Source organism: Aotus nancymaae, unplaced genomic scaffold, assembly GCF_030222135.1.
Source record: "Aotus nancymaae isolate 86718 unplaced genomic scaffold, 86718_ANA_hifiasm-v0.15.2.pri h1tg000076l, whole genome shotgun sequence".
Classification (NCBI taxonomy): domain Eukaryota; kingdom Metazoa; phylum Chordata; class Mammalia; order Primates; family Aotidae; genus Aotus; species Aotus nancymaae.
The window spans coordinates 22,773,851-22,787,473 of record NW_026988491.1 but is presented as its reverse complement, the minus strand read 5'-3'; the positions used below and the strand labels follow the sequence as shown (position 1 = coordinate 22,787,473).

Genomic DNA, 13,623 nt, shown 5'->3' with positions numbered 1-13,623 from the left:
TTTCTCTAGGACTGCAGTTCCAAGCTATAAATTATTATTATGTCTGTTTTGTATTTTAGTGAAATGTCTTAATTTCTCCAAGTACATTTCTGGTGTAATGGGGTGTGTCTCTTATTGTCAATTATTCCATCACATGGAGATGCAAACAGCCATAAAAACGTGCCTCACCCAAGCTTCTGTTTTTAATTATTTCTGCTCTTCTGCTAAGACCTTCTTACCAACTGTCCTTGCCCTGGCCGAGGGCTGTTTTCCGAACACTAGAGAGGCCTCCTAGGGAGGGATGAGTGTGGAAACCGGATCTCTTGTCCTCCGAGTGTCTGAGCAGCGGGCTCAGATGTCTGCACCGGGACACTGGGACTCCACTCAACAGAGCGGGCGACAGTCACGGGAAGGTGCGAGCCATGTGCACGAACACCATGCTAACACCTTGGGATTCAGGCTGCAGCTTGGGGTGGGAGAGGGCTGGGTGGGAGAGGGCTGACGCCGCGTGTAGGGAGACAGGAGACAGTGTGTACCGAGCTCCCCGCCGGCTGGGGAAGTGCAGTGTTGAAGCCACCGAGCCCTGGTGTCAAGTACTTAGCAACAATTAGCTGATGTTCTTTTCCACATCTGCTTAGTTGCTGGGGTTGGTGGGGGTGTTGTCCTGGGTTCTAGAAGCCAGCCAGGGATGGGCAGCCTGCAGTGGGCTCAGGGCATTACAGCCCCTGGCCACACACTGCTGAATGAGGAAGTGCATTCAAATGCCCCCTCTTCAGCACAGAGTTGACCTGCCATTAACCCTTTCTATGTCCCCTAGGAAGCCTTGCGTGGGGGTCTGCTAGGGAATCCCCCACGAACGCCTGCAGGCCCCGTGACGGCCGCGGAGACCTCAGGGACAGGCACAAATGTCTCGGAAACCCCCAGACTCTGCTCCCTGCAGCCAGTGGGTTCCCAGGGGCGCCGGCGCCTGGCCTGCTCAGGTTAAGACCCCTGTTTGCTGTGAAGCTCCAGGCTTGGCGACCCCTCCCCGCGTGGTGCCACAGTAATGCTACAGGAAGGTGCACGACCCCGCGCGGAAACAAGTCGGACAATTCCTGATCTGGGCTCCGGGCTTCCCTCGTGAGCCTAGCGGTCTGGGCTGTCCCAGGACTCTGGCGGCCGACCCCGCGGTCTCCCGGGCCCGCCGTGCTGTCTTTTAGGCGACAGCGGAAGGATGGGATGGTACTGGGAGCTTGGAGGTCCGCGGCTCTGGGGGAGCTGGTGTCTGTGGAGGGAGGTTCGGTGCTGGCCTTTTCATGTTTTTTTTTTTTGTTTTTTTTTTTTGAAAGAATGCATATTTTTCCATCTCCTCCCGCGCCCGTGGCAATTCTCCATGGCAGGTGTTCCCCAGCACCCGTCCTCTTCTCCCGCTGAAAACGAGACGCCTGGGGCTCCCGCAGCCGACGCCGAGCAGCCCCCACTCGCCCCAGCAGTTGCGAACGTGCCCCGGGATGCTGAGCTCCCTCCCCAGGGCCGAGCCCGGAGTCTGCACCCGGGACGCCATCCGCCCGTCCTTCCCCCGGCGCGGAGCCTCGGCGGGGACACAGGCCGCCCCCCCGCCCCAGGCCACGGGAGCCCGCGGCCATCACCCCCCGCCCAGCCCCCCGCGGACCCCTGGGCGCCCACCGGTCCGCGCCCGCCCCGCGGGTCCCCAGTTCGGGCCCCGGACCAGACCCCAGAACCGCCCGCGGCCGCGGCGACCCCTCCGGGCATCCCACCCTCACTTGTCGGCTCTTCCGGAAAGCGCCTGACGAGCCGCTGCCCGGGAAGGCGGAAGCTGCGGCCGCCCCTCCGAGCCTGAGGCGCCCCTCTCCCGGCTCCGCCGCCGCGACCTCCCGTCCCGAGCCGGAGGCGGCGGGCGGGAGGCACCGGGGAACGCTCCCCCGACACCCCGGCCGCGCGGCCCGCCCCGACCCGCTGCCGCCTCCCTCCCGAGCGCGCGGCCCCGCCGGGAACCCGCGGGCCTGGGCCGGGAGCAGCCGCGAACGCACGCCGGGCAGGGACGGGCCGCGCCACCGGGGCCTGGAGCCGGGGCCCTGCCGGGGAGTCTGGGACGGAGGGCGGCTCGGGCAGGGGCGTCCGACCCCAGGAGCCCGGAGGACCCTCGCCCGCCAGCGCCGCGGGGGGGACCCCGCCGGGACCCGGGGGACCGCGCGCCCCGCGCTCGCAACTCCGCTCCAGCCGGCTCCGGGAGGCCCGCGAGGCGCGCGGCGGGGCAGGGGCGGGGGTCTGGGCCGAGGGCCGGGCCGGGGCCGGGCCGCGCGGTACTCACTGCAGTAGGCGATGAGCAGGCTGGCCAGGATCATGAACGCCCAAAAAGTTGAGGACATGCTGGGGAGGGCGGTCGCATCTTGCCGGCTGCCGGTCCTGGGCGATGGCGCCATTGAAGCCGCGGCGCCCGCGCGGGGGGCAGCAGCGCGTCTCAGCAGCCGGCCCTGCCCGCGCCCCCGCGCCGGCCTCCACGTGCGGGCCCCGCGCGCGCCATCCTCCGCCGCCGTCGCCGCCGCCGCCGCGCCCGGGCCCCGGCCCACCGCGCCCCGCGCCGCGCCCGCGCCGCCCGCGCTCGCGCCCGCGCCCGCCGACCCCGCGCCGGCCCGCCCGGGGGACGCCGGCCCCGCTCTGGGCGTCACTGCGCGCCCCGGCTAAGCGCGCCCCGGCATCCGTGCGAGACGCGCGCGCCCGCCGCCGCGGGGGGCTCCCGCCGCCGACCCGGGACTGGCGGGGAGGGAGGCCGGCGGAGGGAACGCCGCGCCAGAGCTGCTCCTCTGGATGGCGACAGAGACGGCCTGGCGCGCCCGCAGCCTGGGCACCCCGGGAGGACGGCCTGGCCGGGTGAAGTTTGCAGACTCGGGCCTTCTGGGGTCCCCTCCGCTGCCGCCGAGGCCTGGAAGGCTGAGGGTAGGGGCCAGACGTCTCCTAAGGTGGGTTCTGGGACTTGGACCCGGAGTTTATTCCAAGTAGAGGGTGCTTTGGGCCTGTTCCCCAAGAGAGGCCCTGTCACCCCAAGTAGGGCTTGTGCAGTGGGGTCCCTGAGTCCACGGGGAGCACAGCCTCGGACCCCAGCAGAGTCACCTTCACTGGAGGCCCCGAGCCCATGAGGGCTTCTCCTCCCCTCTGTGTGGCATTGCCAGGCACAGGGGCGTACGTCCCCTCTGTCCTCCGCCCCAGGACCACTCTGCCCGGGCACCTCTGCCACAGCCCGGTCCTTGCTGAGCCATCTCCTGGCCTATCTCCCTGGAGTCCCTGCAGGACCAGCTCTCGGTGGCGCCTCCGGCTCCCAGTCCCGGGACTGGTCCTATGGAGGTGTGCTTTCTGAGAGGGTGACGGTGACCGTCATCTATTTTACTTGCACAATGACCGTCTGCGAAACAGGTTCACCCCTCTAACAACAAGCTAAGGATGGGAAGAGTGGGCTCCATGAGGACACATTCCCCATGTCCTCCCCTCCTGCTTATGTCCCCTCTGCACCTCCCTCTACAGCCCAGGAGATTCGCTCCCCAGTCCGGGATGCCCGGATGGCCCTGCTGCCTGGAGAGGCTCTGGCTCCTGCGGGCACCTGCAGCAGAGCCACCCCGAGCTCTCCCTTCTTGCAGGTTGGCGGCTAATAGGACTCCTGCCCCGGGACTCACAAGATCTCCATCTGACACAGGGCCTGGGGCCTTGAGCACCCCGGGAGCTTCTCCTGGAGCCAGAGACCCTTTTCTGAGGAGCCAGTAGAGGGCCTGCGAGTCGGATTGAGCAACCAGCGAGAAGCAGCATCCTCCCTTCATCTTGAGGCCTGGTCCAGGTTGGTGAGGGCATGTGGACTCTCCCCAGCCCTACACTCATGCACAGCTCGTGCCTGCAGGCATTCACCCCACACACACAAACCGCACCACACGCACACACACACGTATTCTCCTTCAATCTCTCTCACACACACACACTTTAGGAGAAACTGAGGCCAAGAAAGGCAGTCTCTCACTGCAGGTCCTCTAACCCCCATCCCAATGGTTGGTGTGGACTGAAGTGTCCTTGCCAGGGGCTCCGACGGGATTCTTGCGTTAATATGATTGTGTCCACGCTTGTTTTTCCCCAGCAATTTTCAATTGCTGTTTAATTAAAACACTGACTTTCCTGTTTAGTATCTTCTCAACGGCAGCTTCTCGCCACTCTCTCTCCTGGCAGGGAGGTGACTGCAGAAGTTGGGGTTCCTGACACCTTTGGGGTGGTCACACACCCCTTGCCTCTGGGTGTGCAGGGTGGGCATGGGACCCTGGCAGGGAGGGCCTCCTTCAATGGGATTCTGTGGAGCCAGCCGTTGATGCCCAGGTCTCCACCTGTACCACTTCATTACTTCCACTGAAGCCTTTTATCCTGTCAAGAAGGACGTGGCTTTTAAAACGTGACAGCTTCCATTTCATCCCGTCCTTGCCGAACTCCTGCGCCAGACTTGCCTTCATTCAACCTCTATTCATTGAGCACCTACTAGGGCCAGGCACTGGGGCTGGGAAAGCCAAGAAGACATAGAGTTTCTGTCCCCTGGAAAGTGGCAATCAGTTTGGGAAGCAGACAAGGAAACAATTCCAGTGCAATGTGGCAGCCGTTGTGATGGGAGGGAGTGGAGAGTGAGGCGGGAGCATTTACCCTGAATCATGCTCTAGAGCACAGCAAGGTAGGTGCCAGGGAGGGCTTCCAGTGCCAGGGAGGGCTTCCGGTGCCAGGGAGGGCTTCCGGTAGGCTGCTATCCACACCTTTTTTGTCCCATCCTTAAGACAAACACACAAACATGCACATACATATGCACATGTGCACTCACACGAGCCCACACACATGAACACACATATGCACACATATGAACACATGCGCACACATGCTTGAAGTGAACGTTTCTGGAGCAGCGTTTACCCCAACAATACTCTGATGTGCTCTATTCCATCCTAATCTATTTTCAAAATGCTGGTTGCCCACCCAATAATTTGGTTTACAGTAATTTTCTTTGTTTTAAAAATATGGTTCGAAGAGAGATGCCATCTACCTTGACTTTGGGAGGGTACACTGGAGCCTTCCTGCCAAGGACAGGGGCCGTAGTGACAGTGGGGTGGCTGGGGAGGGCTCCCAAGCAGAGGAAAAGGGGTGCAGGGTGGTCCGCCGCCTGCTGCATGCGGGAACTGACACTGAAGTTTCTGCGGCCTCAACATTAGGGCTATGGCGGGAAACCCTGGGCTATGGGAACGTAGTGGCTGGTGCATTGCGAGCTGAAAATTTCAAAAAAAACGGAATGAAAGGGGAACACTTGGTGCTTGCGACTTGGAGTCCAGAATGGTTAAGAGTCTGAAAGCTGGTGATGCTGGAAAAGGTGAATTCTCCAGCCAGGTTACAAGTAGAGGGAGCCGAGGAGTGGGAGTCAGGGGAGGTGTTGGGTCAGAGATCAGACTGAAGAGGTGGGGCCTCCCGTGGGACAGCAACCTTGATATAATTACAGAGACAGCACCCCGGGCAGCCCGAAGGCAAAGGCAGGTACCTGGTCTGGCCCCAACCCGGCCGTGTTTCCAGAGGCTGGAGAGAGAGAGACCACGATGGAATTTGAGGATGGGGCTAAGCGCAGCCTGAATTCTGTTGCTAGGGAACAGAAAGCTCCGTTCTGGATCCCAACACGCACTGCAGATTGACGATTTTTTGCTGTTGTTGATGGGCTGTTTTTGATTACTAGCTGGAACTGACAGGAGTTTGGATTTTGAACCCTAAATAAGTCTATTAAATAATCACACCATCACCTTCACTCCTTCCCAAAAGCACAGGAGTGGCAATTGTTTAACCCTTGAGGGAGTCCTCGGCCCTCACCCCACACCAAGCCACCGGTCCTGGGATGCTTCAGAGGCCTAGCCCACGGAAGGGGTGTCCCGCACGGCGGGTACCCAGGTTGGCTGAGGAGGACAATAGAAAGGGGCGTCACCCAGAGAGGAGGGGTGGCTGACCAGCGTGCAGCCTCGGCACGTATTGCAGTCAGGTGGTGTCCTCGCTGCCCTCCTGGGGATATGAGTCCACTGCTGGCTGTGTTCTGCTGTGGTCGGCGGGGGTGGGTTGTGGCTCTCTCCTCCGTCCGCTCCTCTGCAGTGAGTGTGTCTTATATTTGCCGTTAGATTGCGGGTGCCCAGCTGACCAAGGGGTCCCTGAGATCCTGAATTTGGAGCTGGATGTTTTCATGGGGTGAGATGTCAGGATGTCCCGCTGATAGAGTGGGAGAAAAATGTATTTTATGCGAGGCCAGCGCTGTCCCCTAAAGGAAGCGCACAGGTGTCTGAATGGCACTGGGAGGCTGTAACTGGCTGCTGTGCTTGCTTGCCCCTGGATCTGCGCTGCCTTCTGAAAACAACTGCCGGCTTTCACCTTGCACACACGTATCCCACATGCATTGTATCAAGAGCTTACTCTGACGGCTGGGGAGGACCCAGGTTGGCAGTGGCTGGGAAAATCCAGGTGACAGCCAGGGTGGCTAGCTTCTCAGGAGCAGCTGTGAGGACAGAGATAGGGGGCTTGGCAGCTCTCCAGGAAGTAGAGCTGATGAGCTGTGGGGACTCCAGAGTGGTGGGCATGGCAGAGATGTCCCAAGAGACTCCCTAGGCTTCTGGCTGCAGAACCTGGGCATGGCTAGGTGCAGTGGTTCAAGCCGATAATTCTAGCACTTTGGCAGGCCAAGATGCGAGAGTAGCTTGAGGCCAGGAGTTCAAGACCAGCCTGGGCAACACAGCAGGACCCCGTATCTACAAAAAAAATCAAAAAGTTAGACAGCATGGTGGTGCACACCTGTAGTCCCATTCACTCAGGAGGTTGAGGTGAGAGGATCGCTTGAGCCCAGGAGTTTGAGGCTGCAGTGAGCTCTGATTGTATAACTGCACTCTGGCCTGGGTGACAGAGGAGACCCTGTCAGGAAAGCAGGAAGGCAGGCAGGAAGGAAGGCAGGAAGGAAGGAAGGAAGGAAGATAGGAAGGAAGGAAGGTAGGAAGGAAGGCAGGAAGGGAGGGAGGGAAGGAAGAGAGGAAGGAAACGGGATGGAATGGAGGGAGGGAGAGGAGGAGAAAAAAGGGAGGGAGGGAAAGAGGAAGGGAGGCAGGCAGATCAGGGAACTAGCAGGAATGGCCGTTGAGATGGGCCCTGCCAGCTGCTGGGGACGGCTCTGAACACTAGCGAGCTCAGGCAGTTCCTCAGCCAGCTTCCAGGCCACAGGAAAGAGAGCACAAAAGGCCAGGAGACGCACATGGGGAGGGCGAGGCGCAGCAGGCACAAACTGTGTGCCCGTGAGGACAGAGCCCACCTGGCTGCTGAATTCTCAGCCCTGAAAACGGTGCTTTGCAGAGAGTTGATAAATGGCATGAATGCATTATTTAACGATAATTATCCATTGTATTGATCCCATCTAATAATGACAGTAAGTAGTATTGATATAGCCCACACTACGGGCTAGGCACTAGTCCAAGGGCCTGCATATACTCACTCACTTCATCTTCATAACAGCCCTGGGACGCAGTCGATACCTGGATTGAAGGACATGGAACCTGGGCATGGGGGAGTGAAGGAAATTGCCCTGGGATTTTTAGGCAGCCATGGGAGCTGAGGTTGGGACGCAGTAGTCTGCTCCAGAGAACCTACTCTAAGGACTGTGCCCACGACCTCTCATCACCAAATCACGTTCATTAAAAAAAAGCAAAACGGAGGGCCGGGCATGGTGGCTCATACCTATAATCCCAGCACTTTGGGAGGCCAAGGCGGGCAGATCACCTGAGGTCGGGAGTTCGAGGCCAGCCTGACCAACTTGGAGAAACCCCATCTCTACTAAAAATACAAAAAAATTGGCTTGGCGTGGTGGCGCACGCCTATAATCTCAGCTACACAGAAGGCTGAGGCAGGAGAATCACTTGAACCTGGGAGGCACAGGTTGTGTTGAGCCGAGATGGGGCCACTGCACTCCGGCCTGGCAACAAGAGCAAAACTCCTATCTCAAAAAACAAAAAAAAGCAAAATCGAGAGACAAGCAAAAGGAATACAGAATGTTCCTCAGTTCTGCCACGCTGAGTTCACCACATTGAGCGTTTTGTTAGTATCTTCCATATCCTTTTTCACATATACATTCATCCTGTAAATATTTCGTGAACAGGTTTCTTAGTACATAGTGGATATTATTTCATGGCATTATATATCCTTCCAGAACATTATGTCTTCTGGCAGCCTGAGATTCTGTGACACATAAATACTGCCATTTATTCAATCAACCTTGATTTTTGGACATTGTGACGATTTCTAGTGTTTGGAAAACACTTCAGAAATGAACATGCTTTTACTGAAATCATTTTCTATATTTATGGTTATTTACAGAAAAAAATTACAGAGCTGGAGCTGTTAGGTCCAAATAAGGACATCATTTTGAGGCCTTGCTCTATATTGCCAAATGAATTCCCAAAAAGATTAATATTAATTTGTACTCCTACGGACAGCACGTGGGAGGCTCCCCTGCGCCGGTCTGTCCACGCCGGCCCTGGATATGATCCCTGGCGTGGGTGTCTCGGACAATTTTGCCCATAGGATGAAATTTCACTGTTGTTTTCATTTGCATTTGTCTAGTAAGGAGTCACAATTTTTATGTATGCCATTTCAGCATCTTTTGTAGATCAACTATTTATATTCTTTTTCAAGTTTTCTCTTAGTGGGTTTGTCTTTTATTCTTGATTATTAAGAACTCTTTCAATGTATTTATGGGATATCTTCCTTTAATTTGGGAGGTTTTAAAACAGAAAGAAACAGAAACGAGAATATCATAATATAACACTATTATTATGATAATGTTGCAAATCACATTTTCAGTTGTGTTTGTTGAAGTGTCCCGTGTCCATTTCTCCTCTTGGAGGGTTACATATGTTGTCAGTGGGAGCGTGCCGGGAGGGCCTCATGTTTCTACCTTGTATTTTAAACAGCTTCATGGAGGTGTGTTGATGGGGGTTCTTCAGGGAAACAGAACCAACAGGCTGTGTGTGTGTGTGTACAGTGGCGCATCACTTACAGTGGGAATATATTCTGAGAAATGCGGTGTTAGGCGACTCTGTCGTGTGGACTGGTACTTACTCAGATCAAGATGGTGGCCTGCCACACACCCAGGCAATACGGTAGGTAGAGGCCGCTGCTCCTAGGCTACAAACCTGCACCGTGTGTACTGAGTAGGCGATTGTAACACTACAGATTTATCTATCTAAACGTAGAAAACATATAGAGTATACGGTATCATAATCTTTTTTTTTGGAGACGGAGTCTTGTTCTGTCACCCAGGCTGGAGTGCAGTGGCGCGATCTCTGCTCCCTGCAACCTCCGCCTCCTGGGTTCAAGCAGCTCTCCTGCCTCAGCCTCCTACGTAGCTGGGACTACGGGCACCCACCACCACACCCAGATAATTTTTTTGTTTTTCTTTTTTTTTAAAGACAGAGTCTTGCTTTTTTGCCCAGGCTGGAGTGCAGTGATGCAGTCTCAGCTCACTTGCAACCTCTGCCTCCTGAGTTCAAGCGATTCTCCTGCCTCAGCCTCCTGAGTAGCTGGGACTACAGACGCACGCCACCATGCCTGGCTAATTTTTTTGTATTTTAGTAGAGATGAGGTTTCACCATGTTGCCTGGGCTGGTCTCAAACTCCTGAGCTCAGGCAATCTACCTGCCTTGGCCTCTCAAAGTGCTGGCATTACAGGTGTGAGCCACCGCGCCCGACCTAATTTTTGTATTTTTCAGTAGAGACGGGGTTTTGCCATGTTGGCTAGTCTGGTCTCGAACTCATGACTTCATGTGATCCGCCTGCCTTGACCTCCCAAAGTGCTGGGATTACAAGCGTGAGCCACCACACCCAGTCAGTACTGTAATCTTATGGGACCGCCATCATACCTAAGGTTCACTGTTGACCTAAACATCATCATTCAGCACATGACTATCTGGAAAAAGAGAGAGGGCGAGATTAACCGGCTCATGGAATCGTGGGACCTTGCAGGGCAGGCCAGCAGCTGAAGACCCAGGAAAGAGCTGATGGTGCAACTCAAGTCTGAAGGCATCCTGTGAGCAGAACGTCCTCTCCTGTGGGTGGTCTCAGTCCGTTTTCTCTTAAGGCTTCAACTGATTGGACAAGCCCACCCACGTTACGGCGGGTGATGTGCTTTACTCAGAGTCTATGGGTTTAAATGTTAGGCACATCTAACAAATACCTTCACATTCACATCTAGACTGACGTTTGACTAAGCAACTGGCAACCATGGCGTAGCCAAGGTGACTCATAAAACTAACCATTGCAGGAGGCGTAATTGGCATACAACAACGCACATATCTAAAATGGACAATTCAGTAAGTTTTGACATATGCAGATCCTGGTGGAAGCGTCACCACCATCAAGACAATGAACACATTCATGCCATCACCTGCAGCCATACTTTGCCCCCGTCATTCCTCCATCCCAGGAAACCATGGATTCTATCACTACACATAGGTTAGAATTTTCTAGAAGTTTATAAACAATGGAATTATCCAGTATATACTCCTTTTTTCTGGCTTGCGTGATTCAGCATAATTATTTTGAGGTACATCCATGTGACTGAACGTATCCCAAATAGTTCATTCCTTTCTATCGCCGATACCGTACCATGGCAGGGATATGCCAGGTGAACTCAACTGTGCTGGACACTGGGTTGTCCGCTGTGTAGACTATTACAAATAAAGCTGCTGTGAACATTTGTGGACAAGTATTTGTAAGAGCACACACTTTCTTTTTTTGTGGGTGGATAGCAAGGGGTTGAATGGCTGGATCAGATGATAGGCATTCATTTAACTTTTCATGGGACCGCCACACTACTTCACAGCCTGACTGCACCGTCTGACATGTGCCCCGGCCATGTGTGAGGGCTCTCACTGCTCTGTATTTCTGCCACGTCCTGGCACGCTTGGTCTTTCTGACTATAGTTGTCTAATAGGTAAGAGGTAGTATCTCATATGATATTAATTTGGTTTCCTCTAATGACTAATGATGTTAAGAATTATTTCATATATGTTTATATGCGTCTTCTGTGGTCAAGTACCCACAGTTTTAATTTTTCTTGATTTCTGAGATTTCTTTATATATTCTAGACACAAGGCCTTACAAGGCATGTAATTTCCGGATATTTTTCCCAGTCTATGATTTGTCATTTCAATCTCCTAACAATGTCATTTAAAGAGTGTAAGTTTTTAATTTTCATAAATTTCAGTTTATCAATTTCTTCTTCTATGGATTGCATCTTTTAGTGTCATGTTTACAAAATCTATGCCTAGCCCAAGTTTGTAACATTTTAAGGTTGTTCACTTTTGTAAGTCTCACAGTTTTAGGTTTTACAGTTAGATCTGTGACTCATTTCGAGCAAATGGTTGTATGTTGTAAGTTGTAAATACGTTTAGTTTTTTGAATTAGATTTTCATTTGTCTTAGCATAATTTGTTTGAAATATGATTCTTTCTCCACTGAACTGCTTCCGCCTCTTTATCAATAATCAGTTGCCAATATTTGCATGTGTGTATTTCTGGACTCTATTCTGTACCATTGATCTGTTTATCTGACTTTATGCACAGTGTCTTGATTGCTATAGCTTTATAGTAACTCATGCAACCAGTTAGTATTCCATTTTTTTCTGTGTAAAGAGGTTTTTGGGCTCTTCTAGATCATTTGCATTTTCAGAGGAATTTTAGAATCAGTTTTTCAGTTCCCATGAATAAGCCTACTTTTTTGGGTTTGTTTCTTTGTTTTTTGTTTTTTGTTTTGAGACATGGTCAGAGTTAAGTGGTGTGATCCTAGCTCACCGTAACCTGAAATTCCTGAACTCAGGTAATCCTTCCACCTCAGCTTCCTGAGTAGTTGATATTACAGGTGTGTCACAACACACCCAGGTAATTTTTAAAATTTTTTGTAGAGATGGGGTCTTGTGCTGTTGCCCAGGCTGGTCTTGAACTCTTGGTGTCAAGTGATCCCCCAGGCTGGTCTTGAACTCCTGGCGTCAAGTGATCCCCCTGCCTCAGCCTCCCAAAGTGCTGGGATTACAGGTGCAAGCCACTGTGCCCAGCTGCTTACTATTTTTTTTTTAACTGGGATTTTATTTAATATGTAAATCAATTTTGAAGGATAATTGGCATCTTTACAATAGTGAGTCTTCTGACCCGTAGACACTGTGTCTCTCCATTTATATAGGTCTTATTTATTTGATCTCAGCAATACATTGTAGTTTTCAGTGTACAGGTCTTTCTCGTCTTTTGTTATGTTTTTATCATATTTTCTGTATTATTTTAAATAACATTTTTCTATTGTCTTAATTTTTATTTTAATTTTTGATTGTTCCTATTACATAGAACTACATTTGATTTTTATATTCTTGTATTCTACAACCTTGATAAACTCAGATATTAGAGCTATCTTTTTTTTATTGATTCCATCACATTTTTGTACATGAACAATTCTATCATCTGTGTATTAGGAGTTTCATTTTTTTCTTTCTAATTTGGATGATTTCATTTCATTTTCTTGCCTTATGGCCTGGGCCAGCACTACAAGCACAATGATGATATTAACAGTGATTTTCACACTGTTGGTGAGAATGTAAATCAATGCAGCCACTGTAGAAAACAGCATGGAAGTTCCTCAAGAAATTCAAAATAGAACTACCATATGACAGTAATGATGGCAGTCCTACTACTGGATATATATCCAAAGGAATTAAGTGAGCACATGAAAGATATCTGCACTGCCACGTTCATTGCAGCGTTATTCACAACAGCCAAGATTAGAAAGTAACTTGTGTCCACTAACAGATGGACGGATAAAGAAAATGTGGTATATACGCAATGGAATGCTATTCAAACATAACAAAAGAAAGAAATCCCGTCATTTGCAGCAATCTGGGTGAACTTAGAGGACGTTAAGTGAAATAAGCCGAGCACGGACAGATTTTTCTCCTTATTGGCGGTTTCAGAAAATTGATTGTCTTTGTGTAGTTTTCTTCATGTTTCTTGTATTTGGGATTCTTTGAGTTTCTTGGATCTGTGCGTTCATGATTTTCATCAAAGTTGGAAATATTTCAGCCATTATTCAGTTTGTTTTCTGTTTCCACCCCAGTGACTCCCAGTACACATTATCTGAAGTTATAGCTTAACAATGCACTGTTTATTTTTAAGAAGATTTCCCTCTCTCTTTCCTTTTGAATAGTTGATGTTGCTAGATCTTCAAATCCATTAACCTTTACTTCTGCCATTAATCCCAAGAGTGTAGTTTTCAGCTCAGACACTGTGCTTCTATTTCTAAAATTTCAATTTATGTCTTTTTGTATGTTCCATGTCTCTGCTTGGCTTTGTGAACATATGGATTACTGTTCCCATAACTTTAAAGATGCCTTTTTCTGCTAATTCTAACATCTTGTGTCAGTCCTGGGTTGGTCCCAGTTTATTGATTTATGTTTTCGAGTGCTGAAATTTCCTGCTTTATAGCATTCTTGGTGATTTTTGATTGGACCTCAGACAACATGAGTTTTGCTTGTCGAATGCTGGATATTTAAAATTTTTTGTTAATATTCTTGGGTCATGTTCTTGGT

At 51.8% G+C, this 13,623-nt stretch overlaps 1 protein-coding gene across 1 annotated transcript in view; it reads right to left on the bottom strand.

The window, feature by feature from the left end:
* TAFA5 (TAFA chemokine like family member 5) overlaps window positions 1-2,443 on the bottom strand; it is a 216,844-nt gene extending 214,401 nt beyond the window's left edge. Inside the window, exon 1 of the mRNA XM_021668667.2 lies at window positions 2,291-2,443. Within this exon, the coding sequence (XP_021524342.1) occupies window positions 2,291-2,402 (112 nt within the window). The 5' untranslated portion in view covers window positions 2,403-2,443. The remainder of the gene's footprint in view (window positions 1-2,290) is intronic.
* Window positions 2,444-13,623: the final 11,180 nt, after the last annotated feature.